Source organism: Melospiza georgiana, chromosome 20 (assembly GCF_028018845.1).
Source record: "Melospiza georgiana isolate bMelGeo1 chromosome 20, bMelGeo1.pri, whole genome shotgun sequence".
In the NCBI taxonomy this organism is placed as follows: Eukaryota; Metazoa; Chordata; class Aves; order Passeriformes; family Passerellidae; genus Melospiza; species Melospiza georgiana.
The window spans coordinates 7,054,665-7,079,256 of NC_080449.1; the positions used below are offsets into that span (position 1 = coordinate 7,054,665).

General features: G+C 48.0%; 1 protein-coding gene across 3 annotated transcripts in view; it reads left to right on the top strand.

Annotated features, from left to right (window-relative positions):
- The first annotated feature begins 438 nt into the window (after positions 1–438).
- The window catches only part of EEIG1 (estrogen-induced osteoclastogenesis regulator 1), a 36,733-nt gene continuing 12,579 nt past the window's right edge, over positions 439–24,592 (top strand). Inside the window, exons 1-4 of one of the 3 annotated variants that reach the window (XM_058038235.1) lie at positions 439–509; positions 2,031–2,661; positions 20,857–20,977; positions 21,314–21,343. In XM_058038235.1, coding sequence (XP_057894218.1) covers positions 2,516–2,661; positions 20,857–20,977; positions 21,314–21,343 — 297 coding nt within the window. In that variant the 5' untranslated portion in view covers positions 439–509; positions 2,031–2,515. Of the gene's footprint in view, positions 548–1,966; positions 2,662–20,856; positions 20,978–21,313; positions 21,344–24,592 lie in introns of all 3 variants that reach the window. The other 2 variants (XM_058038237.1, XM_058038236.1) reach the window with 2 other exon arrangements.

Sequence of the window (24,592 nt, forward strand, 5' to 3'; positions counted from 1 at the left end):
AGGCAGGAATACCCCAGCCGCAGGTTTGTGCCAGCAGAGGGGCTCCAAAACATCGTGTGGGGCGGAAAGCGCAGCACCCCAACTCCCGCTGAGGGGACACCGAGGTCCCCGCTTCCCGCCCACCCCCTCAGGCAGGGGGCGGGGCTTGCCCAAACCGGCAGCTCTCTCCTCCAATCCTCGCGCTCTTTTCCCCGCCCCGTGCCAGAACAACCAATCACTGCCTCGCAGTGTTCAGCCCGCCTCCTTGCTGCTGTCCAATCGGGCGGCGCCGCTCGCGTTTTCTCGTCTCGGGGGAGGGCGGGTGTTACGTGCCGTCGGTATTCCCGAAGCGCGGCGGCGCCGCTCTCGCCGCGCGTTCCCCGCGCACCGCCTGCGCTATCGGCGTAGCGGCCGCAGTTGGCGTAGCGCGGGCAGAGGCGGCCGTGTCGGGGAGCGGCGGCCGCCGTGCGAGGAGCGGGCTGGAGGAGCGGGCAGGGCCGGGCGGGCACCGGGCCGGGACCGCGCCGCAGGTCAGTGGAGGGCGCTGGGAAGCGGGCTGCGACCTTCCGTAAGGCAGCTGGTGATGGGGGGCCGGGAGAGGGGTGAGATCGGGCTGCAGCTCAGTGCACGGACTGGGAGGGTGCTGAGCCCGGGCTGCGGCTCGGTGCTCGGGCTGTGGGACCGGAGCGGGGCTGCAGCCCGGGTATGGCTCGGTGCTTGGCCCCTGGGGCCGGGCTGCGGGGCAGTCGGGGGTTCGGAGGGTCGAGAGGTGGGCTAAGATCTGGGCACAGCTCGGTACCCGGCTCAGAGAGCTGGGACCGGGGCACGGCTCATTGCCGGGCTGGGACCGGGGCACGGCTCAGTGCCCGGCTCAGACAGAGAGCTTGGACCTGGGCACGGCTCAGTGCCCGGCTCAGACAGAGAGCTTGGACCTGGGCACAGCTCAGTGCACGGTTCAGACAGAGAGCTTGGACCTGGGCATAGCTCAGTGCACGGCTCAGACAGAGAGCTTGGACCTGGGCATGGCTCAGTGCACGGCTCAGGCAGAGCGCTTGGACCTGGGCACGGCTCAGTGCCCGGCTGGTACCGGAGCACAGCTCAGTGCCCGGCTTGGACAGAAAACTGGGACCGGGGCATAGCTCAGTGCCCGGCTTGGACAGGGAGCTGGACCTTGAATACCATTCAGTGCGTGCCCCCGGAGTGCCAGGGGACAGGCTGTGACCTCACAGTAGCCAGAGCTGAGACCTGGCAGCAGCTTGGCACAGGCACTGCTCGTGCTGTGGAGCATTGACCGGTCTCCCCTCTCTGCTCCGAGGTGCCCGGGCCCTGGCAGAGCCACCGGGCGGGAGAGGGTCTTTAACCATCCACCTACCCAGCCACGCAGGCAGCTCCCAGAGCCAGTGAGGATTGTTTGCTGCCCGGTGTTCATAACCTTGTCCCTTTGAGATGTTAATCAGCTCCTGCCTCCCTGGTTTAGGTGTTTTGTAAATGTGTAACGAAATCGCTGTCTGCAGCCCCAGATCTGAGCTGTGCAGAGCCGGTGAAGGCAGCATTCCCGGTGGGCCTGGCCATTGCACAGCCAGATGACCTGATTCGGTTGTTATGCTGTGTAATCTGGAGCAGCCTGCTTGTTGTTTTCCTCCCTCTCTGCTGCTTTCTCCATTTATAAGATACAGGTGCTAACACTTAGGGCTGGTTGGAAATGCAGGAAAGAAACATATTTTGCATTTCTTGAGACGGCTTTTCCGTCCTCTTGTTAGTCTGCACATTAGAATGATCTTGTGCTGTAAACTGCTTCTAAATATGATGACTGAAAATAGAGCAAATTTTTATTAGCTGCTTTGCAAAACAGAAATTACAAGGGGGATGACAACAGTGAAGCTTGCCCTAGGCAAAAAGGGGAAAGAGGATGTTGGGGCTGGGCTAATTGGGGCCATACCTCTTCAGACTGGAATGAGTCTGGACTGAATATTACCTATCCAAACAGGTTTTAGAGCAGGAGGAGGAGTCCGAGACTGGCTGGAACTAATTTACTCATTTCCCTCCCAAAGGCTGACCCAAAGACCTGTATCAAAGAGTTGCACAAGAGATAGAGACTGGAAGCTCTTTGAATGTGCTGCCCGAAGACTTAAGGCCTCTCCTGGGACTTGAGATGACTTCTCGCAAGAGATGCTTTCAGGAGGGGCTGTGCTGAAGACAGAGCACTGCAGCCTCTAACTGGGACAGCTCCTGCTGGTCTGGAGCTGAGACCCATCTTCCCTCCCTCCCTTTTCCCTTGGAGATGTTGCAGAGATTTAATCTGACCTCTCCCTGCTCACCCGAAGCCTGCCGTGGCGATGATCCCACAGCCAGATCCGACCACCAAAGAGAAGAGAATTGTGAGTTTGAGGCTGGGCCCTCGTTGTAACTGAACTGGAATTCAACCCTGCTTGTGCTCCCACAACGACTGCCCTTCCTCTGCTCGTCTGTTTGTGCTGTGAGCCACTTCTCCCTGATCTTGTTTGGAATTCCTGAGCTCTCCACGCTGAATTTGCCCATGGCTTTCTTGATGAAGAAGAAGAAATTCAAGTTTCAGACAAGTTTTACTCTGGAAGAGCTGACTGCTGTCCCCTTTGTCAATGGGGTTCTGTTCTGCAAGATCAGGCTGCTAGATGGAGGAGACTTTGCTAGTTTATCTAGCAGGTAAGACCCTGTCTGCAGGCTTGCTGCCTGGCTGTGCTTCTTTCCCTGCTTATTCTTCCCTTGAGTGGTTTAGCATATGGCAACCACTTGCTTACCCCTTGATGGGATTTTAATAGTTCTGTTGTAGGGCCCCACATGCCCTATCATTCTCCAGAGCAGGGGAAGTGCATAGCTGAGAGCTCTGAACCTGGGTGGTGTTGGCTGATTCGAGCTGGATTGAATTTTTCAGAGATGAGGGGAGGGAGTGGGAGGTCACTCCTCTGCAAGGGGATTAAATCCTCTCTTCTCTCTCCCCCTCCTCCTTGCCCAAGTTCTCACACACAGTTTCAAACCCTGTTCTGTGTTGCCTTCATGCCTTACTTGAAACTCAGCTCTGTAGGAAACTATGTCTAAGCAAATCAACCCTTCCCAACTTTGCTCTCCCCTTTGATACTGAATTTCTCCCTTTGGTAAGGGTGGAAGTAGTTTGTTTTGCATTGTAAATTGCTGTGCAAGGGAAAACTGCTGCCTGCAGTCAGAGTTGTCAGTGTTAAAGACCCAGTTTATCTCCTTGAACTGATGCCATTGCATTTCCCACTTCAGAGCAGCAGTGTTTTCTATGTCGTGTCGAAATCCTTCTGCTACACACATTATAAGGTTCCTCTATTGGCATTTCTTTGCCTCCTTCAGGCAGGTCTGTCCCCACTCTTGTTACTAATTGCTAATAAAAACTTGCTTTGTTTCCAACTATGCACACAGATTATCACGAACAGTATGCAAACACAAATTCCATAACAGCCCAGACTTGCTTTCTGCTTCAAAATATGAAGGGAGCCTTCAGTGGCTTTCAAAACTTGTTTTTTTACTTTCCTGAGTGACTGCTCAGTTTTAAAGGCACAGGATTAGTTTGTGCTAGCTGTTAACTGCTTTATCCCAGGACTAAAGCCTGGTTGGGTCTGGTTTTCCTCTTTGTATGGGAGCAAAGCACTACATTTCTCATTTCAGGAGAGAAGATTTTATTGGGCAAGCATGAAACATTTCTGTCTTGCAAACAGAAGTGTTAGGGCAATGCTCAAAGCTTGGGTTTTGTTTTTCCAGAGGCACAATGCAACCTCATCTGAAGCCCATAGAAGCTGAGGGTGTGGAACACCTCCAGAAATGGACTTTGAGTTAATTTCTCTTTTGAAGAAAATCTATCAAAAGAGCTTTTCCTTAGTGTTCTCCCCTGGGGCTAGATCCTTGGGTTTGGTGGAAGCAGTTTATCTAAGGAATTCAAACAGTATGTGAACTTGGGAAGAAATTAACCCTTCCACTTCCTGCAGTAAGTGGCACTGGAGGGTGTCTCAGGAAAAGCTGTGCAGGGAAATGTCCATCTCCCTCTCCTTGTCCCTGAAAGCAGCTCCTGGGAGCCATCCCTGGGCTGTGCTGGTGCTGCCAGCCGTGTGGGTTGCTTGCTGAGCTGGCTGGGGTTCAGGAGTTCGCTCAGCCTTGCAGATGTGTGCCAGCAGCAAAATCAACTGTAATTCAAAACCAAACACACACATAGCTCTGAAACGAGCAAAGGCAAGGAGGGCTGGGGGGTTTCCCGCCTTCCTAACCTGTCTGTGCTCTAACTGAAAGCACATGGAAACCTGTTCCTGCTTGAAAAGTTATGGGTCTCAGTGGTATTGAGTCATTTGACCTTTTCCAAATATTTTTCCCTGTTGCAGTTAGAGAAACTTCAGGGAGGATGAATTTCCAGAAGAGTTACTGTGTGGAGAGGCTCCCAGGTCATGCCTTGGCTTTGCTCTGTGCTCCTCCCTTTATTTCTGTCACCTTTTTGATACTCACTGGGAAAGGTTAGAATAAAGGAGACACTGTATACATGTTTTGTTAGAAACCTGTAAGTTGTTTAGAATCTATGATTGTTTCTCTGAAATCAACCACTTCCAAAACTGATTGGATTTGAGGCTGTGATGTCTGGCTGGTAATCTCTTGTGAGCTGCTTGTTCCAAAATCTGGTGTTTGCTCTGCAATCGATTTGGGCTTCTGTGATCTGGGCTCTTTGGAGGTGTGTGGCTGTGATGGAGCTGTAGCTCTTCATGACCATGAGTTTTCAGAGAACTGATCTGAATAATGTGTCCCATGTCGCCTGGAGTCTGTAAACTGAGGCTAGAAGTAGGTATAGGAACTCTTCACAGGAAACATTAAATCAGTTTTTGTAGTTGTCTGTGGAAAGAGGAGTGTTGTACAGGAACCTCCAGAGACAGATTTTTCAGGTTATTTACAATAAGCTTACCTGACACCTCATGCATGTCTGTGGCAGGAGGTGGGAATATGAAATTCCCAATGAATTCCAGGTGACACTGGGATCATTCTGGCCTGGGGACAAGGCAGAAGGAGCAGCCTGCACTGCTGGCACCCATCAGCTTGTCCTGGCCCCAAGTCCAGCTCAGCCTGGTGCTCTGGCTCTGGTGGGACACACACTGGGCTGGGACCCCCTTCCCAGACTGCTCACCCTCCTGCCTGGAGGGGAACCATTTAGTTAAGACTAAATGCTTTTGGGAATTTAAGGATGTCTGGAAAAGGTTCAGGTCCTGTCAGCACATTCAGCTTTGGGGATCTGCCTCTCCTGGGTTTTCTGGTTTGTTTGGATTTTTTTAAATTGTTATTTTCTTGCAGGCAGGTACTCTTATTTCCAGTGTTCCTGTGCTCAGGCCTTGCATTAAACTATAGTATTTTAATGACTAAAGCTTCAGCTGTAAATCTTTTGGTTTGTCCTTTCCTCTCCCTTTGTGAAGTTTCCTTAGGCTGTTCTGGGGCCTCTGAGGGATAAAACTCACAGGTTTCACTTTACACTGCCCTGTGTTAAACCCACAGACACAATAGACACTTTTATCACCTTGCAGTTGGATTACAGAAGTTGGGCATCTGAAAAGGCATCTGAGCCAGGTGTAGGCCAGGCAGATGCTGTATTTCCCAATATATTGAGAAGTACCAATATATTCCTTGAATATTTTTAATCCAGATACTTAAATAGCACAACCACCGTTGTGAATTCAGTTGCCTCCCAAGTATGTTTAAAAATAGCAGGCACAGAGAAGTAGGGATGTATTCATGGCAACCGTTTTTGTGGAGCAGGTGGGCGGCTGCATTTTGTACCAGTCTGAAGCATTCTGGGGGGGGGTGGTGCAGCTTTGTTCCTAGAGAGATGAGACAATAAATTCATCAGGCAGTATCCCATCCATGGATCAGCACAGGCTGAGTGTCCAAAGGAGTGCCTAAAGCTACAGGCTGATGTAGTAAGTTCATGTACATCTTTGGATATCCCAGAAGAGGAAGACTCAATTAAATTCCCCCTCTGTGCTTGCAGATCATGTTGAGTGACAGCCAGATGCTCTTTGCTTGGTGCTGAGTGATTTCTGGCTCTGTGTTGGCAGCCAGCGTTGCTGGCACACAGTGTGAAGGAAGTGGAAAGCCAGGTGTTATCCACAGACTCCTGACACCTCATCCTACATTGTTCTGTTAGCCTGCCAGCAGTTCCACTCTGGTATTTCTGGATTTGAAGGAAGGGATAGTACTCTGAAAGCCCCTGTCTGACTCTAGAGGAAAGACTGTTTTGCATGAGTTGAGCAGCTTCGAGGGCATTTCCCACCTTCCTCATTGTCTTCTGAAGGCACTTTACACTGTATTTTTTGAGACCATGCTTTTCCAAGCATCTGCAGCATTTCAGCGTGGTTCTCTGATCCTGGCACTCATTGCAGCAGTTTGAAACAATGGATGTAGCTTGTGTCCTGTAGCCCTGCCCTGTTTGCATGTGGGCTGGATCTGGGGAGACCTGACCCTGTTGGGGTGGTCTGACCTCCAAGTGTGTCAGTGCTGAGCCTGAACCCACAGTGTTCTTAGCCTTGCAGTTCTTAATTGAGTCACTATGAAAGGCCACTTCCTGCACTGCATACTTGATTTATTTTTTTGGGGGTGTAAAGCTTCATCCAGAGTACCAGAGGAACACTGATATTTGGGAAGGCAGCTCACACTGACAGCTCCCTGTGCACTGAGGTCAGCTTTTGTGTAAGTGTGGCTCTGTCATCATCGTGTAGGCACAAATGAGCTGAAGCTGCTTGCCTTTGGCAGCTGGTGGGACAAAAAGCATTATAATGCCTTAGTGATAAACAGAACTTATTCACTACTGTAGGACATAAATAAAGGAGTAAAACATTGCCCGGCTAATACAGGGCTGGTGATTCAAAACAATTTGTGAAGGGAGGTGCAAGTTGTGCCACCTCCAGAGTGCAGCTCTTGGTGGTGGGAGTTAGAAATCAACTACTTCACTGTCTTTACATAAATAGTCATTGTGCCTGACACTTCAGGTAATTAGGCTGACCATGTTTAGCTTTTTCAGACCGGAAAATCGTTAGCTGTTTGTTTAATCAGAGACTGAAAGACTGGTTCAGCCTGGTTGAGATCTGAATCTTGACTACTCTCAGCTTTAAAAAGCAAAGGTTAGGTAACTAAATAGTTTCTTCTAGAGTCCCCAAGAGGGAAGAAAACTAGCTGTAGTGAAAAGGGGATCACTTGCTGAGTGCTGCCTTTTGATTGCAGTGGGATTGTCACAGTTTAGTAGAGCAAAGAACTTGATTGTGACTTCAAACCATTCTCCCACTTCCATATTTTAGGACAGTATGTGCTTGGCTCTATCCTCTGCTAGAGCGTGTGGTATGTTAAGGTATTTTAAAAGTACTTTTGTTGCAAATGTGTCTGGAAATGCAGACCTTCCCTACATGTACAAATACTCCTATTATCCAGATCAATAGATTTAGTTTTCATGTTCCAGAGCAGCTTCACATAACATCCTTCCTTCCTGGCAGATCCTCAGGAATAGACTGGGGGTGTTAATGTAGGAGTGATTTGAATACAGCCTCTAGGAGTGATTTGCAATAAACGTGACCTAGTTCAAGATAATATTCAAGCATAGTACCTGCAGTGCCAAATACAGAGAGCACAAAAAGGGGCTTCATTCCAGGAGTGCAGCTAAACGTAGGTGCAAGTTGTGAGAGCAGAAGCAGCGAATGAGGTTAAACCTCTCAAAAGTTGAGCGTGTTGATAAAATTGCAGAAGTGATGGAGCACCGCAAAGTCCCCGGCACAAACCATCTCAAGTTGTGCTTTGAGTTTGCAAAGCACTTTTAGCAGCAGCCTTGGTAGCAGCCTTTCCTGGCCTCTGTTTGCTACACCTGCAGGGTGTGACAGATGCTTTGGAGCAGGCTGATTTGCCTTGTGCTGTACTTGCCTCTTCCTGTCACCGGTCACCACATTGAAGCCTGTCACAAGACTGGCAGAATTACTTTAAACCTTCCTGCCACGGGGGCTGTATCCTGCTGGGTGAAGAGCAGTGCCTGTTCACGGCCTGGCTCTGTCCTGGCTGCTGTGGCTGAGGCAGAGGCTGCTGTGCTGACCAGAAGCTGTGATGTGAGCGCTGTAAGCGATACGCTGTGTGTGCAGCATCAGTAAATACGGTCACATACAGGCGCCTTTCAAACTTCCCCCTCAGCGCCGACTCTGAGCTGGCATTGCTTTGACAGCTGACTCTTAGCAACAGCCTTATCTGTGTGACTTAAACAGCCCTTGGCTCAGAGAAATTACTCACTGAAAATTAATGTTCTACTGGGAAACCAGGGCTCTGTGGCCCACTTAATTTGCAGGGTGACAGTACCATCAGTTCTGGCTGAGAATCAGGGTAGGTAGGTGAGAGTGGCCCTGTTCCTTTAAGACATGTATTTTTTTTCCTGAAATACAGGGAAAGACCTAAAGGGCTTCCAGTCTCTTTATTCTTTGTGCTCTTGAGCTGCCATTAGTGTTGACTCTAGCTTTGTAGCTGAATTTCTGAGGAATTCATGTGTGCAGAGAGACCACAGGCTGCCCAAGGCACAGCAGTTGGTATTTTAATAGGCCATAAGTTGCCAGTGGCAAGTTGTTCTGTTACCAGCTTCTAGATAAATGAGGCAGGTACAGATTTATTTCTTATTATTATTTTATTGCAGGAAACTACATCTGGTAGTGTTTCAGGAAAGAGGCCAATGTCTTCTCAGGTCAGAAACCTCCCTCCCTTCAGGCCTGGCAGGGTGGGATGGTGAGCTCTGCAGCATCCACCTGTGTGTGGGGCTCTGTGAGGCCTCATCCGTGCGAGGACAGGCGGATGTGGCTCTGTGTGTGACCTCCCTTCTTCAAACAGGATGTGTTCTGCATCCTCTGTGGGCTCCAGCTCTTCACTTGCTTGCAGCTACTCTGAAATGGATCAGAAATTATTTCATAGCTGGGTTATTGTTTAATAACCAGAAGCCTTTAGAAATTCCCTGGACCAACATTTGGATCTGCTCGTTTTTTCTCTAGCATCCTGTGAATGAGTGTCAGTAATCCATGCTGTAAAGGTGACCATTTCAGGTGTTATTTCAGGATGTGTCAGCCCACCCCAGTACCAGCTGCTTGCCCTGCAGGGTGAGAGACTTTATTTTTTTCCTCTTGCTGTTTATTCAGGTTGTGCCAAGTGCACTTGCTGGGAGACACGATGCACGTCGCTGTTGTAACTGCGGGCTTGGCATCACCATCCCTCTGGTACCATACAGTGGGACTCAGCATCTCATCTTAGTGCCTGGGTTTGAAAGGCACTTCCCACTAGACAAACAGTTGTGCCAGTGTTCCCTGCATGAACAGCCTTCTTGTTTGGTGTATTTTTAATCTGATGAGCGAGAAAGGGAATTGTTGTGCGCGGTTCGAAATCGCTGATTGTCGTGGGTGTCATTGTCACGTGCTTCACATGGGTCACCCCTGTGGCTCAGTGGATTAGGCCAAGGAGCTGGGGTGGGGTTATGGGGATGAGGAAGACAATGAAGAGGAAGCACATGGAGGCTAAAGGATTGGGAGGAGGCAGGTGTGGGAGAGACAGGATGTTCTACATGAGCAGTATGGTACAGAGAGGCCACACTCCGTGCGGATAGCGAGTAGCTGAGCTGGCAGGAGAGCAGGATTATGCCTTTCCTTTGGCTGGGTTTATCCTACCTCATTGCTGGGAGGAGGCCTTGAAGGAGGTCCCATGTTGTAGTAGGAGATAGGATGAAGCTAAAAATACTTTTACTGCTGTATGCTGTACTTTAAATAAGAAATGAATTCTGTCTGTTCAGCCTGAAAGCACTGTCAGTGCTTACATGGGAGGAAGGAAAAGAATGTGTGCATTTACTGTCCTGGAAGGGCTAGAAAGCTGCAGCACTAATTAGCAATGCAGCTTTAGAGACCTACAGAGGTCATGTGGTTGGGTTCTCTTGTTCTCTGTCTGGTCACTTCTGTTTCCAGTCTTTAAGGGGTAATATTGTTCATCAAAATAAAAATGCAGATGGCCAGGAGAGGAGGAAGGAAGCACTTCTCTGGAAAAGAAACCTGGCATGGGGAATTTTTTTTTTTTTACCTGGTGTTGTGTCAGACTTTGAGGCTTTATCTATGCTTGAGACAGCAAAGGTGAGGTGCATGTGGCATCATGGTGTTCAGTGGGTTTTTGTTTGCATCTGTGTAGGCTGAGGAGAGGGTTTCCAGTTTACTTGTGCTTCCATCATGCCTATTTCTCCTGCTAGCTCCCATTCTTCCCATCCTTGCTTAGGCTATGCCTGCATGTCAGAGAATGTGAGGGAGGCCTGGAGGATATTTATAATTCAGCAGTTTTTCCAGAGCTGTTAATGCTCCATTGCTCTGAGATGAAGCAATCCCATTTGCACTTAGGCAGCCTTGCTGTAACCAGTCAGCCCCAGCTAGTGCAGCCTCCTGCTTCCACTCTAAGCAGCAAGGCTGAGCAGAGGTTGTCTGCTTGCCTGTGTTACAGATTAATTATGCAGTAACCCCTCTGCAGGAAAGCTTTCCCTGGCTTCTGTCAGTGGCGTGTTCTGGTAACACCAGGATATTGCATCTGTATAAATGTCAAATTCTTTCAGGCACTGTGCTGCTGGTTTGTGCTTCAGTAGCCTGCAGTGCTCTTTGCTGCAAGGGAAACTGTGCTGTGGAGGAGTGCATTTCCTACAACTGTTGCTGTGCTTTGCTGCCTTTCTGCTTTGCTGAACACCCTTTTTGTGCTGGACAGGGAGTAGCTGATGTTACTGTGGCTCCTGCTCTCTTTAAGGTCCATTTCTGATGTAGGTTTGTAGTGATGACTTTTCCTGCTGTAAGTGCAGCTGCATCTGTTCACTCAAAACAAACCTGTTGTGTTCCCTGCAGAAGTGATGCACTACATCTCCAATGTCATGTGCTCTCAGCAGGGGAGAATCAAGGGAGCATGTCTGAATTCAGCTTGTGGTGACAGCCACAGGAGGTGAAGCCTTGCTGATCCTCAGAAACCTGCTCCTGCAGTGGGATCCTGTGCTCACATCTCCCAAGGCCTTTACCAGCACTTGCTGCTGGCACTAAATGCAGAGCTCTGCCAGATTCTGCTTTTAAACAAGATGTAATTTATGAAACTACCTTTCTCTCATTAGGACAAGTGGCACCATGAGATATTGGTCATTCTTAGAGAACTGTTTGTCTGCAGCTCTGACTCCAGAGGATAAAAATCAGCTCTAACTGCTGTGTCTCAGACCCTTTTATCTCCCCTCTTGCTGGCTCTGACACTGAAACTGGGGCAGAAGGGAAGGGAGAGTTGGGAGAGGCTGAGTTAGGAGTCCCAGCCCATCCCCAGTACCAGTGTTGAGTCAGGGGTCAACAAGCTTTGCTCAGCAGCCTCTTCTCATCTGCAAACCTCTCCTGCTGAGTGGCCTTTTTGCTGATAAACACCAGCAGTGATAGATATTGATGGAGGGCTCAGAGGTTCAGGGGAAACATGTTTGAACCTTGTCCATAAAACCAACCAGTCACCTGGTTTGTCCTGCTGAATGGTGCCTCTGTAAAGGAGCCATCCCAAAACACCTGTGTTGATCCTGGAATGAAAAAGTTGCTGTTAATATAGAAAGCTCTTTTCCTGGGCTATTGTATTTGTTTTGGGTAAATGTGTACTCTATAGAAATGACTCACAGGGAAACACGTCTGAGCATGGCTGGGTGTTACCTCTTAGGTAACTAAACCTACTTTTAGCACAGGGTTGACTTGAGGCAGCTTATTTACTGAAAGTCTCTTCAGCATGTTCGAGCCAAATTGCAGTGATGTTACATCATTCTGTATTAATGAAATTATTCCAGAAATGAACTTGGCCTCATGTGCAGGTTAATTGGCACTATAAAGACCTCTCTGGTACAGCTACGTTGGCAAACTCTCCCAGCTGAAGCAGGGTTGATATTGGCAAAAAAAGTCACTTAACTGTTCTGGCATGATTGTCTTCTCATGCCCTGAACCTGCCTTAGAGGCAAAAACATTTGTGTCTGCACATCACTTGTGTTAGTGATGTTGTTCCTAGTCCTGTGTTGATTCCCTCTGAGTTTTCACTTGCCAGCTTTACTATCCCAGCAAAGCCTTGGCCTATTGAACTGACCTATGTCTGGATTTTTCTCATATTTGGGGGAAAGTGTTGAATTTTTTTGGTTTTGAAAGGTAGCTTTTTTCTTTATAAGTAGCTTCTTTTTCTTCATAAGAGCATCTTGTGTTCTAAGTTAGCTTTCTTGCAATACAGCCTTGTAGCCGAGTCTTGTGCCCTGTGAGGTGGGCACCTTATCAGAGTTCTCCTTGGTGCAGTTTACATTGCTGTCTTTCTTCACTGGGAGTTTAAATTTAGTCAGCAAAATCCAAATCTGGAATTTCTCAGAATGACAGCTAACACTTAGGGGATGAAGAAAGTTTATAAATATACACCAGCAATGGGTAATCAGCAAATCTTCATTTTACATCTGTGCTCTGCCAAAAGTGAAAAGGCTTTCGAGAAAAGCCACGCTGTGATACAGAAACACACGTTGGCTCAGAAATTTACTGTATTCTACCTTAATCTTGTAAGCATCTGTGCAGAGCAAAATTCAGAGTTTTTCTGAAGTGTTTGGGACCTTCTGAAACTTTAGGTCCTCAATCTGTTAGAACCAAAGGGGAAATTTGTATTGTGATTTGTCCAAAGGGCCAACAGGCCCTGGAAGAGTTGGGATTTTCTTCACCCAATTTTAAATTTTGTGGGGTTTACTATACAGTTGTTGGTAATGAGCCTGAACACTCCTCCTTCTGTGCCCTCCACCCCCCAGTAACAGGGAATTCTCTCAGCTTGGTGTTTTTCATGCCCCTGTGAGTCTAGCTTTATGGACAGGAGGTGTGGACTAGAGTTCATAAGAGGTAACTTGGTTGAGTTGCCCTCATGCCTGTTTTATGCACATTTGATTGTTCAGTGGTTGTAGTTGTGGAATATGAGAACTAAGAGGTATTTAGGGCCAGAGTTAGACAAGTTCTTCAGAGTGTGGTGGGTGTGAGGTGCAAGGTGGCACAAAGCAAGAGGAGCAGCACGTGTGAGCCAGGCTGGGAGCAGTGGCACACAAACCCTGAGTGTGGGGCTGGTGGCTGACCTGGGCAAGAGGAACAGCATGTGTGAGCCAGGCTGGGAGCACTGGCACACAAAACCCTGAGTGTGGGGCTGGTGGCTGACCTGGGCAGACCTGCTCTGGTTTCCTCTGGAAGTTAAATCCTTGTGGATTTGCCTATGGGAGGAAAGCACTGGTGGTGGGCTTGGCAGCCTGGCACATGGCTCATTCTTGGCTAACCCAGCTCCAACAGAGTCTGTCAGAACAATGGAAGTAGGAGTTGTGGGGTGACTCAGTGCATGATGAGAGTTCAAAAAAAGCAAATGCGTCTTTCAGCGTTCAATACGCACGTTATTACAGACTGGTGCTTTAGTAACTGACTCATCTGGCCAGTTATTCCCTTCTTTACACTCAGGACTTTGGTAGTTCTTTGCTTGTGTGATGTTTTTGCTCCTGGCACACATCCCTGGCCTCAGACCAGGAAGAGCTCGTGCTCTGTGGATGTGGCAAGAAGTCCTTGGATATTTGTTGCTTTGGGTTGGTCTGCCTTAGCACAGTGTGTAACAATAGATTGCACAGCTTTTGCTGTTACACTCCCTTCTTGGATTTGTTTTCCTGATGTCCAGCTTTTCTTCTTTGCTTCCAGATGACAGAATGTAAATTACAAATACCTCAAAGCAGAGTGGCTCTGCTGGGCATGTCCCATCTTTAAAGTGTAGTGTACCCATCCCTTGCTGCTTGCAGCCAAGTCTGTTAGAATTATTTCTCCATGTCTTCTCCCTGCTCCACCCTTGCTTACCCTTCCAAAACTTTTCTGCCTTGTTCTATAACTTAAGTTCTAAAGGGTCATTTTTCTGTGACTTACTTTCTCCATTTGGCACAATTTTTGTTTCCTTATGCAGCTTTTCCTGTAGCACTTGGTCACCAGCTGCATGTGATTTTTTAATAACCTCCATTGTTTCATTTCTTAAAGTATTTTTAGCATAATTTATGTTACAAGGAGCTTAATAGTTTTAAGATTTAGACACAAGGAGTGGTTGGAAATATTTCTTCTAGGATAATTCCCAGTGGTTTGAGATGCCTTGAGTGTACTGGAGATCCTGGCTGCCTGGAGCAGTGATCTGGAGTACCTGGGATGCACTGCCCTGGAGAGCTCCTGCCTGTGGGACATAGTGCACGAGGTGCAGCATTTCATGTCTGGCACTTCCAAAGACACATGGCTGGGTTCGTGTGGCTGGAGTGCAGACAGAACTGAATGACTTCCAAGGAAGCTGTTAATACACAACCAGGGGTGCTGATGCTGGAGGGTTTTGTTCTGGTGACTGACTGCCACTCCCATTCTCCAGGAGGAATTCTCACTCCCTGGCTTGTGCTTGGACCTTCACCAGGATTGATCACTGCCTCGGAGGGAACTGTAACACACAGTTCCAAAAATGTACTTTTCAGAAATAGGCTTTTTCTGGAAATAAAGTTAAAGCCATCAAAAAGATACCAGCTTACTCCTAAGGACGATATCTAAATCATTCTTAGAATACTGTGTTTATTTCATGCTTGCCTTATTGTTTTTGCTCCAGCTCTTTCCTCAGCTGCCTTTCACATACTCAGTGCTGTCATCATCATCCCCTGTCCCCCGTGAAGCTGCCTTGCCTGTTCCTTAGTTTGGTTTCTCAGTTGTGGCTGGAGTTTCTTCCATTAGCTTTTTTTTTTTTTTTTTTTTGTTCTCCTGTACATTTGCCATTAATCCTTTTTCCTGTATTTGTCTCATGTCCAGTCAAGCAGGGATTAGGCAGCCTGTGCTCTTAACTGCATCAGTGGAATCTGGTTTTGAGCTGACTTTCCCCTACTCTTTCTTCCCTGTTCACTGCTCCCCAGCTGCCAGTGAGCAGCAGGAGTGGATGTATGTCAGTCCTGCTGGGAGACAGCAGGTGAAGCCCTGCAGAAGCTTTGAGCTTGCCTTGTTCTCCCTCAGAAATGCTGGGTTGTGTGACTGGCTCAATCTAAAAGCATTGGTGTACATGTTTAGCATTTAGGGAGCCTTTACAAATCACTTTTCTGGTGCAAATAAAAAACTGAATAAATGTAAGCTGATGCCATAAGGGAGATGAGGGTAGGTGTTCTTCACCATGGGCCATTGGAATGGGTTTGCTGGCAGTTCAAAAGTTAATTTTGTGAGTAGCTTGGTAGATGCAGTGACCTTACTGCTGAACCCTTGTTTAAAACACTTGCAGTGAAACATCCAAATAAGACTTGTTTCAGATGACAAAGGCTTGCTCAGTTCTCTCAGTGACACAGTCTGCATCATCTCTCTGAGCCGTTTTTCCATCATAACTGCTCATGTCTGCTGAACAACAACCAGCACTTGTCAGCTGGAGAATGCAGGGCTGTTTGCAGAGGGGGAGATGTCAGCTCCTTGGGCTGGCAGTGGTTCTGGCCAGTGATGTAAGCTCAGCCCAGCAGAGTGACTTTATTGTTGGGAGTTCCCTGCAGCCCTTGCCCTGCTTCTGCTCAGGGAAGGCAAAACCCCTCTGTGTAAACTTGTAAGGCACATGTCAGCCTCCAGGTTAGACTAGGGTTGCTTACATTGTGTATCCAGCTGGTTTAATGATGGTCCCCAGGGGATATGGTGTGTCACTTCTCAATTTTCCTGGGATGTGTTCCCACTGAGCTTCCCAGCACTTATTGCTGCATTGTGTTTGCTTCTGCTTCTCTACCTGAGCTTCACAACAAAACTGAGCAGATGCTGGCAGCCCTGAGCTCCACTGATGTGACCTGTTCCTGGTGTCTGCCCACAGTGCATCCTCCTCACTGTGCATTCCCCTCCTTTTCCTTGCCAGGCATCAGGATGGCAAAGCCTCAGAGCTGCATTTTTCTTTAATAACTGCTGTGAAGTGCCGTGTCCTAAGCCCTTTATTTGGAGATACCTGCAGGTTCTGGATTGTAACTCTGAACCAGCTAATGGCTAAATGAGGGCTTGCTTTGTGTTACACATGTATGTTCACCCACTTTTGCAATTCCTGTGTTTTATAGGCAGTGATTAGGCATTGTTTGTGGCAGACCTGCTGTGTTTGTAGGATGGGATGTATTTTGGTGTGCTGTGAACAACGGGGTGTTCTGGTTCCTGAACATCCTAGAAAGTCAGTTTCAAAACAGGCTTTTCAGGGATTTTTCCTTGCATTTACCAAAGGTCTCTCCTACAGCTTTGCACTAGATAACCTAGTTAAAATAGTAACTGTCTCCTCTGGAGCAAATTGCAGGTTTGTTCCAGGCTTTTCCAAGCTATGGGAGTGTCAGTGATTCTGCTCTAATTCAGCCTTTGGAAGGGCTGGGGATTAGATGGGGCTGTTTTACTGTGTCTCTGCAGATGAAAGCAGAGCTCTGTAAAGAAATGGTGTAGAAGATGCCTTTGAGGTGCAATCTGCTGAAATAATGTGACATTTTGTCTCTCTTATTGAGGGGATTGTACCTGCATTGCAGGGATTGTGTTCCTTACTCCCCAGAAGAGACACTGCTGGTGTGTGTCAGGGCCCCTTGAAGGGCTGTTTTTCACTGCACTTAAAAGAATCTGAGCTGGGAGTTGGCTTGGCAGCTCTTTAAAATGGTATTATCTCTCCTGTGCCTTATCAGATAAGATGCTGCTGCAGTGGTGAAGCAGGGGAGGAGGGTGCAGAGGACTGGCTCTGCTGAGAGGGGGATTAGTTCTGCTTGAAGGCTCTGACACAGATCCACATCTCAGAAGGGGGACAGTGAGCATGTGGACTGAGCATCAGAAACAGGAAAGCTTACCCTTCCCCTCTGAGGAGGAGGAGGAGTAAATCTGAATAAGAAGCTCTTTGTGTGTGCTTATCTCTACTGTCCCATTTAGCCTGAGGTTTTCCCATATTTGCCCCATGCATGAAACATCAGACTGAGACACATTGCTCTAGTGAAATGTTTGACATGAAAAGCTATTTTTTGTTGCTGCAGCCCTTTCAGTAAGTCTGTGGCCTTTTTATGACACTGTCTGATGTGTGACAACTGCCATAAAGCAGGAGTGAAACATCTGCTTTTCCAAATGCTTCAGCAAGGCCAAAGTGTTTCAGGGGGTGGTGTTGGAAGGTTGATACCCACAGCTCAGCTCTGAGTCTGTAAATAGAAGTTTTAATCTCTGCTCTAGTGTTTCATTAGCTGGGTTTTCATGTGGGAGAGAGGTTCACAGTGTAGCCCAAGATAGCATGGGTTGGATATGTGGCCTTTTTCTGGAAGTGTTTGCTTTACCAACTTGAATTCAGAGTGAGCCATTCAGAGTGCTGGTCTGTCCATGGCACTTTCAGCACAGCTGGAAACATCTCTTCTTTAAGGCCTGTTTCTTGTGTGTTTTTCTGCCTGTCTCCACAGAGCTGCGTGTGAGATCTCAACCCAGAGTGGCCTTGGAGGCTTCCCTGAGTTCACTGCTGCCCCTCCAAAATCAGGCAGAGCAGTGGGTCCCTGCTGGGCATCGTTCCCATCACTTGCATCCTCACCATGCTGTGGTGAAGCATCTCCCAGCTGCTCTTTTCCTGGTGAATCTTCTCTTGAGAGGCAGAATGAGGGATGCAAAAAGCTCTTCCTGGAGCTGGAGGTAGATGAGCAGCTCCAGGATTAGAAAACCTCACAGAGCTCTTTCCAGAACTCTGCTTTTCACAAAAGCTGCCACAGGATTGCACTGGTTTATTCTGAGGAGGTATATTTAGGTCTGGAAAGAGTAATTACACAGCTTTGAATAAGTCTGAAGTCAGAAGAGGGCAAAGCTTAGTTTGGCAGGGATTCAACCTTCTGGGAGTCTTTTTGCAAAATGATACAGACAGCTTTTTTAAAATAAAACTTCTGAGGACCCGTTGAATTGGCACCTAGACCTGGCATTGGTGTGAACTATTTCTGGTTCTCCAAATACAGAGTGAAACTTAAAATTAGACACTTCTGGTTTTAAGCTGTTCATTTCTGCTTTACTTTTAGTTGCCTTGTGATTAGGATGAAAGACAACTTCTCTCAGTGCAGCCCTCACCATGCTGCTTGGGTGGTTTTTTTTGTTTCTGTATGGTGGTTCATAATTGTACATCAGAGAATATTCCAGGGCTAAATACAAAACTGCTCATCATCTGAGTTCTCCTTTTCTTTTGTCCCTTTTTTAGTGTTCTCTAATTACCAGCCTAACTTGAAGGGAGGTGGGTAGGCAAAGCCCATTTCTTCTCCACATGCCATCTTTTGGAAATGTGGAACTAATTTTTTAGAGTTCAGTTTGAAACAATAGAGCTGTTGCTTGTTTGTCTAATGACACAGAGCCAGCCCCCACCCTTTAAAATAAAAAACCAAAAAAGGTTGAAATTCATTATTGAACGATTGTGAAACTTGTGACTGGAAAGCAGCTCTGGATTTTGTCTTCTAAACTCCTCCTTGCCATGTGCAGGCTGTTCCAAAGGCACAAAACCCCTAAGCTGTGTGTGCACCTGCAGCTGAGGTTCATGATCACAGTGCTGTGGGTAACATAACACCCCCAAATCCTTTTCCTAATCCCCTGCACTGTGTGGTATCTGCAGCAGTTCTGGAAAGCCAATGTACATCCTTAATAAGAAGCAGAATGTCTGTTAGAGGAGCTTAGGCTAAAGGCAAATTAGCTCTGGAGCTCTGGATTGCTAATCAGGAGTTTTTACCACGTTTGGAAGTAATTAGCCTTCATTGGACTTAGCAGCATCCAGCAGATGCTTAATCATGGCTGCATTGTAGAAGGAGCAAGAATTCCTGAGTAAGGAAACTCAACTGTCAAGGCTGGAGCAGCTTTGATCCCACTGAGGATCCTGCAGCTGTGGGAGCTGGAGGGAGCATCCCAAGCTCTGAGCAGGGTTGGGAACCAGGTGTGCTGCTGGCTGCCTGAGCAGCTCTCACTTGTAGCTCTGGTGTCAGTGGCAGCTTTAGCATCAGCCTTGCTTTCTAGAAAATAGCAGTTCCTTTCCAAAGGTGACTAATGCTCCTAAAATATTCAGTGTTTCCTGCATCCCCCTGTACCTGCCTTGTGTTCACAGGTGGTTTTCCATTCTGTTGCATACCTTTTCTCATCTGTATCGTGAGTTTTTCCTTCCTTCGGGCCATTTAAGATGCTTATTATTGAGGCAGGTTTAAGGCACCCATATTTGAAATGTAACATGCCTAATTTGGCTGGCATGGTGAATATTTTATTATAGACAAAACCTTTTTAATCCCTCTGGATGTGTTTCTTCCTCCTGTCTGAGAGAGCTGGGGTGAGTTGAGTGAAGTAATGAGAACCAGATCTCATCTTGAATTAATAATCCCGGATTCAAAGGTATTTTTGGCACTTAGATGTCTCACTTTTTACTGACTTAATAGTGAGCCTGAGTTCTGTCTGGAAGGGATTTAAGTTCTCTACCTTGAAGGAATTGTTGCCTTCTGTTTTCTCTTGTTTTAAACAGGGATGATCAGCCTTTATCTGCATTACAGAGGATTACAGGTTTCAGGTTTTTGTCAGCTACTCCTTTTCTGTTCTCTGTGTCGCCCCTCTGTGTCGGCTGGCACATTTGGTCCCACAGAATGCCTTGGAGGACCAGCGGGGACCTCCTGGCTCAGGGTTGAGTCCCTGGATCTGTCCCCTTGGGCTCACCTCGAGGTTGCCCTAATGGAATGTGAGCCACAGCTTCTTCCCCTTCCTTCCTGTGAAGAGGAGACACAACCAAGGCTGGTCACTCTCCCCTTTGCCACCATCCCTTTGGCCTGGGTCAGATGGTGGGAAGCCTCCCTTTCCCTGCTAAAGCAAACAGTTTATCAGCTGCCCTTGCACCTTTGTCCTGTGCTAGGAGGGGAGATAAGAGTCAAACTTGCTTGCTCACAGCTGTCAGTGCCTTCCCTTCCTCCCCTGGCCTCATCACTTTGAGCACTGGACTGGCTGAGGGCCAAGCTCTGAGCATGTAGAGGCTCGGTAGGAAACTAGAGCCCTGTGGAAGGACCCACACACCTTGTTTCCAGGTTCCTTTGAATCACCTTCCTTGGAATTGTAACACCCAGCTTCCCCTGAGGGCTGTGTGGAAGGCAGAGCTGTAGCTGAAGTGATTCCTGCACTCAGGAAGGTTTCTTCTCTTCCTCCTGCAGGCTCAGGCCATGCCAGATCCATGTGTTCTCCACTCAGCCTGGAGGTCAGGATGGTCTGCTCAGGAGCTGTGCAAGCAAAACCACCTCTCCCCTGGCTGAGCCCCTGCAGGGTTTGAGCAATGTTTGCTTGGTGTGACCCTGTTGCTTGCCCCAGGAGCATTTCCACATGTGTTTGTGTCCTCCTTCAAGCTGGCCATCCTCACTGGCTGAGTGCCAGCCTGAGGAGCAGGGAAGGACAGGCCATCCAGGACACAGAGCACTTTGCTGTGCAGAGGCTGTACAGACAGACATGCTGGGGGGAGATAAGCTTGTGAACCTTCAGCCCAGTTCAGGTGTGGAGATTTGCTCCGTGCAGGCTGGACAGAGAATGAGCTAAACCGGCTGAGCAGGAAATGTCAGAGCTTGGGAGAGTTTTAAAGGCAAATTCTGTTGATGAGATGATTGTATTTCTGTAACCTGGGTGGATTTTACCTGTATTGACTAGTGAAAAGCTTGATGCTAACTTAACACCTTCGTGTGGTTCAGTTCCAGGTGAACCAAGCTGCTGCAGAGCATCTTCATGGGCTAGGATTCCAGTCATTAAGAAAAAGATATTTAGCAGCTTGTCTTGATTTGGCTTTATACATTTATTTGATTTTTTTTTTTTTTCCTTCTCATTCTCACAGAGAGGAAGTTCAGGAGAACTGTGTCCGCTGGAAGAAGAAATTCACCTTTGTGTGTAAGATGAGCGCCAACCCTGCCACGGGGCTCCTGGACCCCTGTGTGTGCCGAGTGTCTGTGCGCAAGGTGAGCCCCCAGCTTTGCTGCTGCCAGCTTCCACCACACCAGTGCTGTGCTGGCAGCTGCTCACTGGCTACTCTTTGGCAGCAAGAAAAATTGTGTGGGCTGTGGTGGGAAGGAAAGGTGGTTTGGGACAGGATATGCTGGAATAGAGCCTCTCTCTCTCTCTCCAAGAAAAGTCCTTGATGGGGGATATGGGAAGCAACCAAGGTGGTGGTAACCCTTGAGAGAGAGGCTTGTGAATCCTGAGAGCAGATTCCAGGACTGAGTAATGACTTTCCCCCTGTTGCCCCAGCACATATAATAGCTGCTTTTCCTGTTTTGTTTTGTTTCCCAATATAGGAGCTGAAGGGCGGAAAAACCTACTCAAAGGTAAGAGCATAGCAAGGGCAAATACAACAGAGTGAAGATGGTCTTGTCTCCTGCTAGTGCCTTACACCCATTAGAAACCAGTGGCTGCTGAGTAGACCAGTCTGGAGAGATGTTCATTAGTTCTTAGTTTGAGTCTGAGTTTAGAGATTTCCCAAAAAACTGGGACAGGATCCAGATTGCACTGGATATGGATTTGAGGTGGGGGTTGGAGACATGATCTGCATGTCCTCAAACTTTGGGGAAGTTCTGAGTCAGATGTGAACTCTCTGGCTTCTGGCAGCATGTCTCTAATAAAGCAACAGGCTCCAATTCTGTTCTGCAGAGCACAGCAGGCAGCTGGGGCAGGCACCTCAGTGCCTCAGGAGAGCAGGCAGGAGCCCCCAGCAGAAATCACTGCCTGCCAGAGCACAGGAGACACCAAGGCAAAAGCCAAGTGGATCAGCAGGGATCTTAGTCTTGGTTTCTCTTCCTCACATTTTCTTGCCTGTGCTGTGGGACAGACAATGGGCCACCCCCTTCTCCTCCTTGTGCTGGATCAAGAGACAATATTGGCTTAGAAGCTGAGCTCACACAGTGCCCAAAATGATGTTTGCTTGAAAATGAGTCACTGCTGCTGGCTTCTAACAAACAGATGGTCACACACAGCCATGTAAGAATCCCTTCTCATCAAAATCCTTTGGGGCCATGGAGGCAACTGGCTGTGAAAGGTCCACTGCACTAACTCCTGTGTTCTGCTGTGCTGGGTGGGAGAAGGCAGTGTGGCTTTGTTCCTTTTTTGTTGTAATTAGGACATGGTCTCTAGGGCCATCAGTCTCACTAAATTCACACTGTGGGCAGGTTATTCACCCTGCAGGGCTGCATGTCCAGGGAGAGCAGCATAGCTGGGGAGGAAGGGACATAGCAAATGCATCAGCCTTTGCCTCCTGCAATGTCCATCCTCAAGCTTTCTGCAGGGCTTGGGAAGGCAGAATTAAAGGAAGCCTGAAGGCACATTTCTGTGGTGGAGTTAACCTGGAGACCTTATTCAGGTCATGTTCTAACCTACTTCCTTTTTGCTCAGTTTTGAGTTGTGTTTAGTGGCATTTAACAGAGACTGACTTCCTCCAGCCCAGAACTGGAGACCTAATCTCAAGTACTTGTTGTCTCTTGGGCTGGTATCTTGCTTGGTCTTCATGAAAAAGACAGATGTGTTCTCTGAGAAGATGACCTGAAGCAGCTCAGAAATGAGAGATGTCACACCAGATTGCAGTCTTGCCCAGTGAACCAGGCTTGTTCTGTGCAGGTTCTCATGACAGAACTGGTTTGGGCTTCCTGATGTTTCTAGCAGAAGTCTGTGGTGCGTGTCCATGCAGCTATTTTCTTATTTTACATCACGAGTCCCCACCTTTTTAAACTCTCCAAATTCAGCTGAGAACTCCTTCAGTCACAGCAGCAGATGTAGAGGAAGATGAAACTTGTGAATGCCCTCTGCACTTGGCATTCCTCATCCCCATGAGCAGGGACTGAGGGTGTTGGGGCTGTTTGTGCTCCCAGCAGTTTCCAGTGCCTTGCCCACCTTGGGGTTTGACGTGAATGTCACCTCAGTGTCAGGGGTGACAGGGCGGAAGGCGACAGGAAGGACTGATAAAGCAGAAACTCTTTCCCTGAGCTGGGAGAAACACCATCAGCTGGCTGGAAAACTGAGGAAACTATTCTGGAAGTTATATCTGAAAACATCCTTTTGTTAAGGGATCTTTCCTCTATATACTGGGAGTCTGCTTCCTGAAAGAGTTTCTGACCTCAGCACATCATGTGAGCTGCTGGAGGGTTCTCCCACACTCTGCTCCAGTGTTGGTCTCATCTCAGAATTTAGTGCTGTGGTGGAGGAAGAGGGATCTGGGTCTGGGCCACCCCTGTGCCATGCTGTTATCCTGGTGTGGTGGTGCTGTGTCTTTGTCACAGTGATGGATTGCAGCTCCCTCTGTGGCTTTCCTCTGTCCTGTATCTCTAAGAGAGAAAAACTTTTTTCCTTATTGGTGAATAATTAGCAAACAGCATAGCCCTTGGCTAGAAGAGACAGAGAAATTTCTGCAGCAAGGGCTGAAGAAACACGTGCATTAAAGGAATTCTTAAGAAGTGAGAAGAGAGGGAGAAATGGGTTTTTTCCTTCTTTTTTTGCTGATAAAAGGTTCCCTCTCTATCCCACCTTTTTTTTTTTTTGTCATTTGCCATCAGAAGTTCCTTTTTGAAAATGGGATGATGGAAGCAGCTACATTAATCTTGCTGCTGTTTCCTTCTCAATCATACATCTTGATCAGACTGTGATTCTTGACTTGGAGCAGTGGGAGCCAGGGTTCCTCTGGCAGTGACTGTTTCATGCTGGGACTCTCCATCAGCTTCCTCAGCACCACAATTCCATAGCATGGTGCTACTGCTGGGGCTCTCTGTTCAGTTGTCATCCAGCTGTCAGCAGCAGGGCAGGAGGGATGTGTGCAGAGCCCAGAGGGACCTGCTGCTGCTCCACCTGTGCTCCCTGCTCCCCTGGGAGCTGCCCTGCCCTGCTGTGACGCAGATGCTCCACGCCTGGATGCTTTGGCCACATACAGAGTACAGCATGTCCTGCTGATCAGATGAGATGGGACACAACTGCCTTCTGTTCCTAGAGCTCTGCATAAAACAAGCTGTAACTTTTTCTTTGAAACACTGTGTTAATGCACCAGGGATTAGGGCAGGAAAACAAAGGTGCTCTTCATTGTGTGGGTATTTACTCTGGAGGGATCGGTGCCCTTTTAAAAAATGCGTGTGATCTCCAGCTTTGTCACCTTCCCTGTTTGTTAGAGAAGGTTTAGAGAGCTCACAACTAAATCTCTCCAAATACTTCTCTTCCTTCTGCGTGCCAAACCAACCCCTTGCTGGTTAAACCTGAGCAGGGTTGAGGAGGAGCTGCCCAGCCCAGCAGCTGCCTCTGAGGGGTGAGGCACAGGCAGTGAGTGCCTCATGGCCCTGGGCCTCCAGCTCCCCGTGCCCATAGCCTGTTGTTTTTGTCAGGATGGTGTCACTTTCCCCTGTAACAATATCCTTTCATCTCCTGGTTCACATGCTCCACTGCATTCTGGGATGGCCCGATACAAAGAGTGCCTTATTATGTTTGTGTATGTGTGATTCTGTTTTTTCCACATTGTTGACCTGGTGCCTTCCATGTCCTTGGTTATGCAATGGCTGCAGGCTGGTTAACACTGTCCTGGCCACCAGCACCACTGTACACCCTTC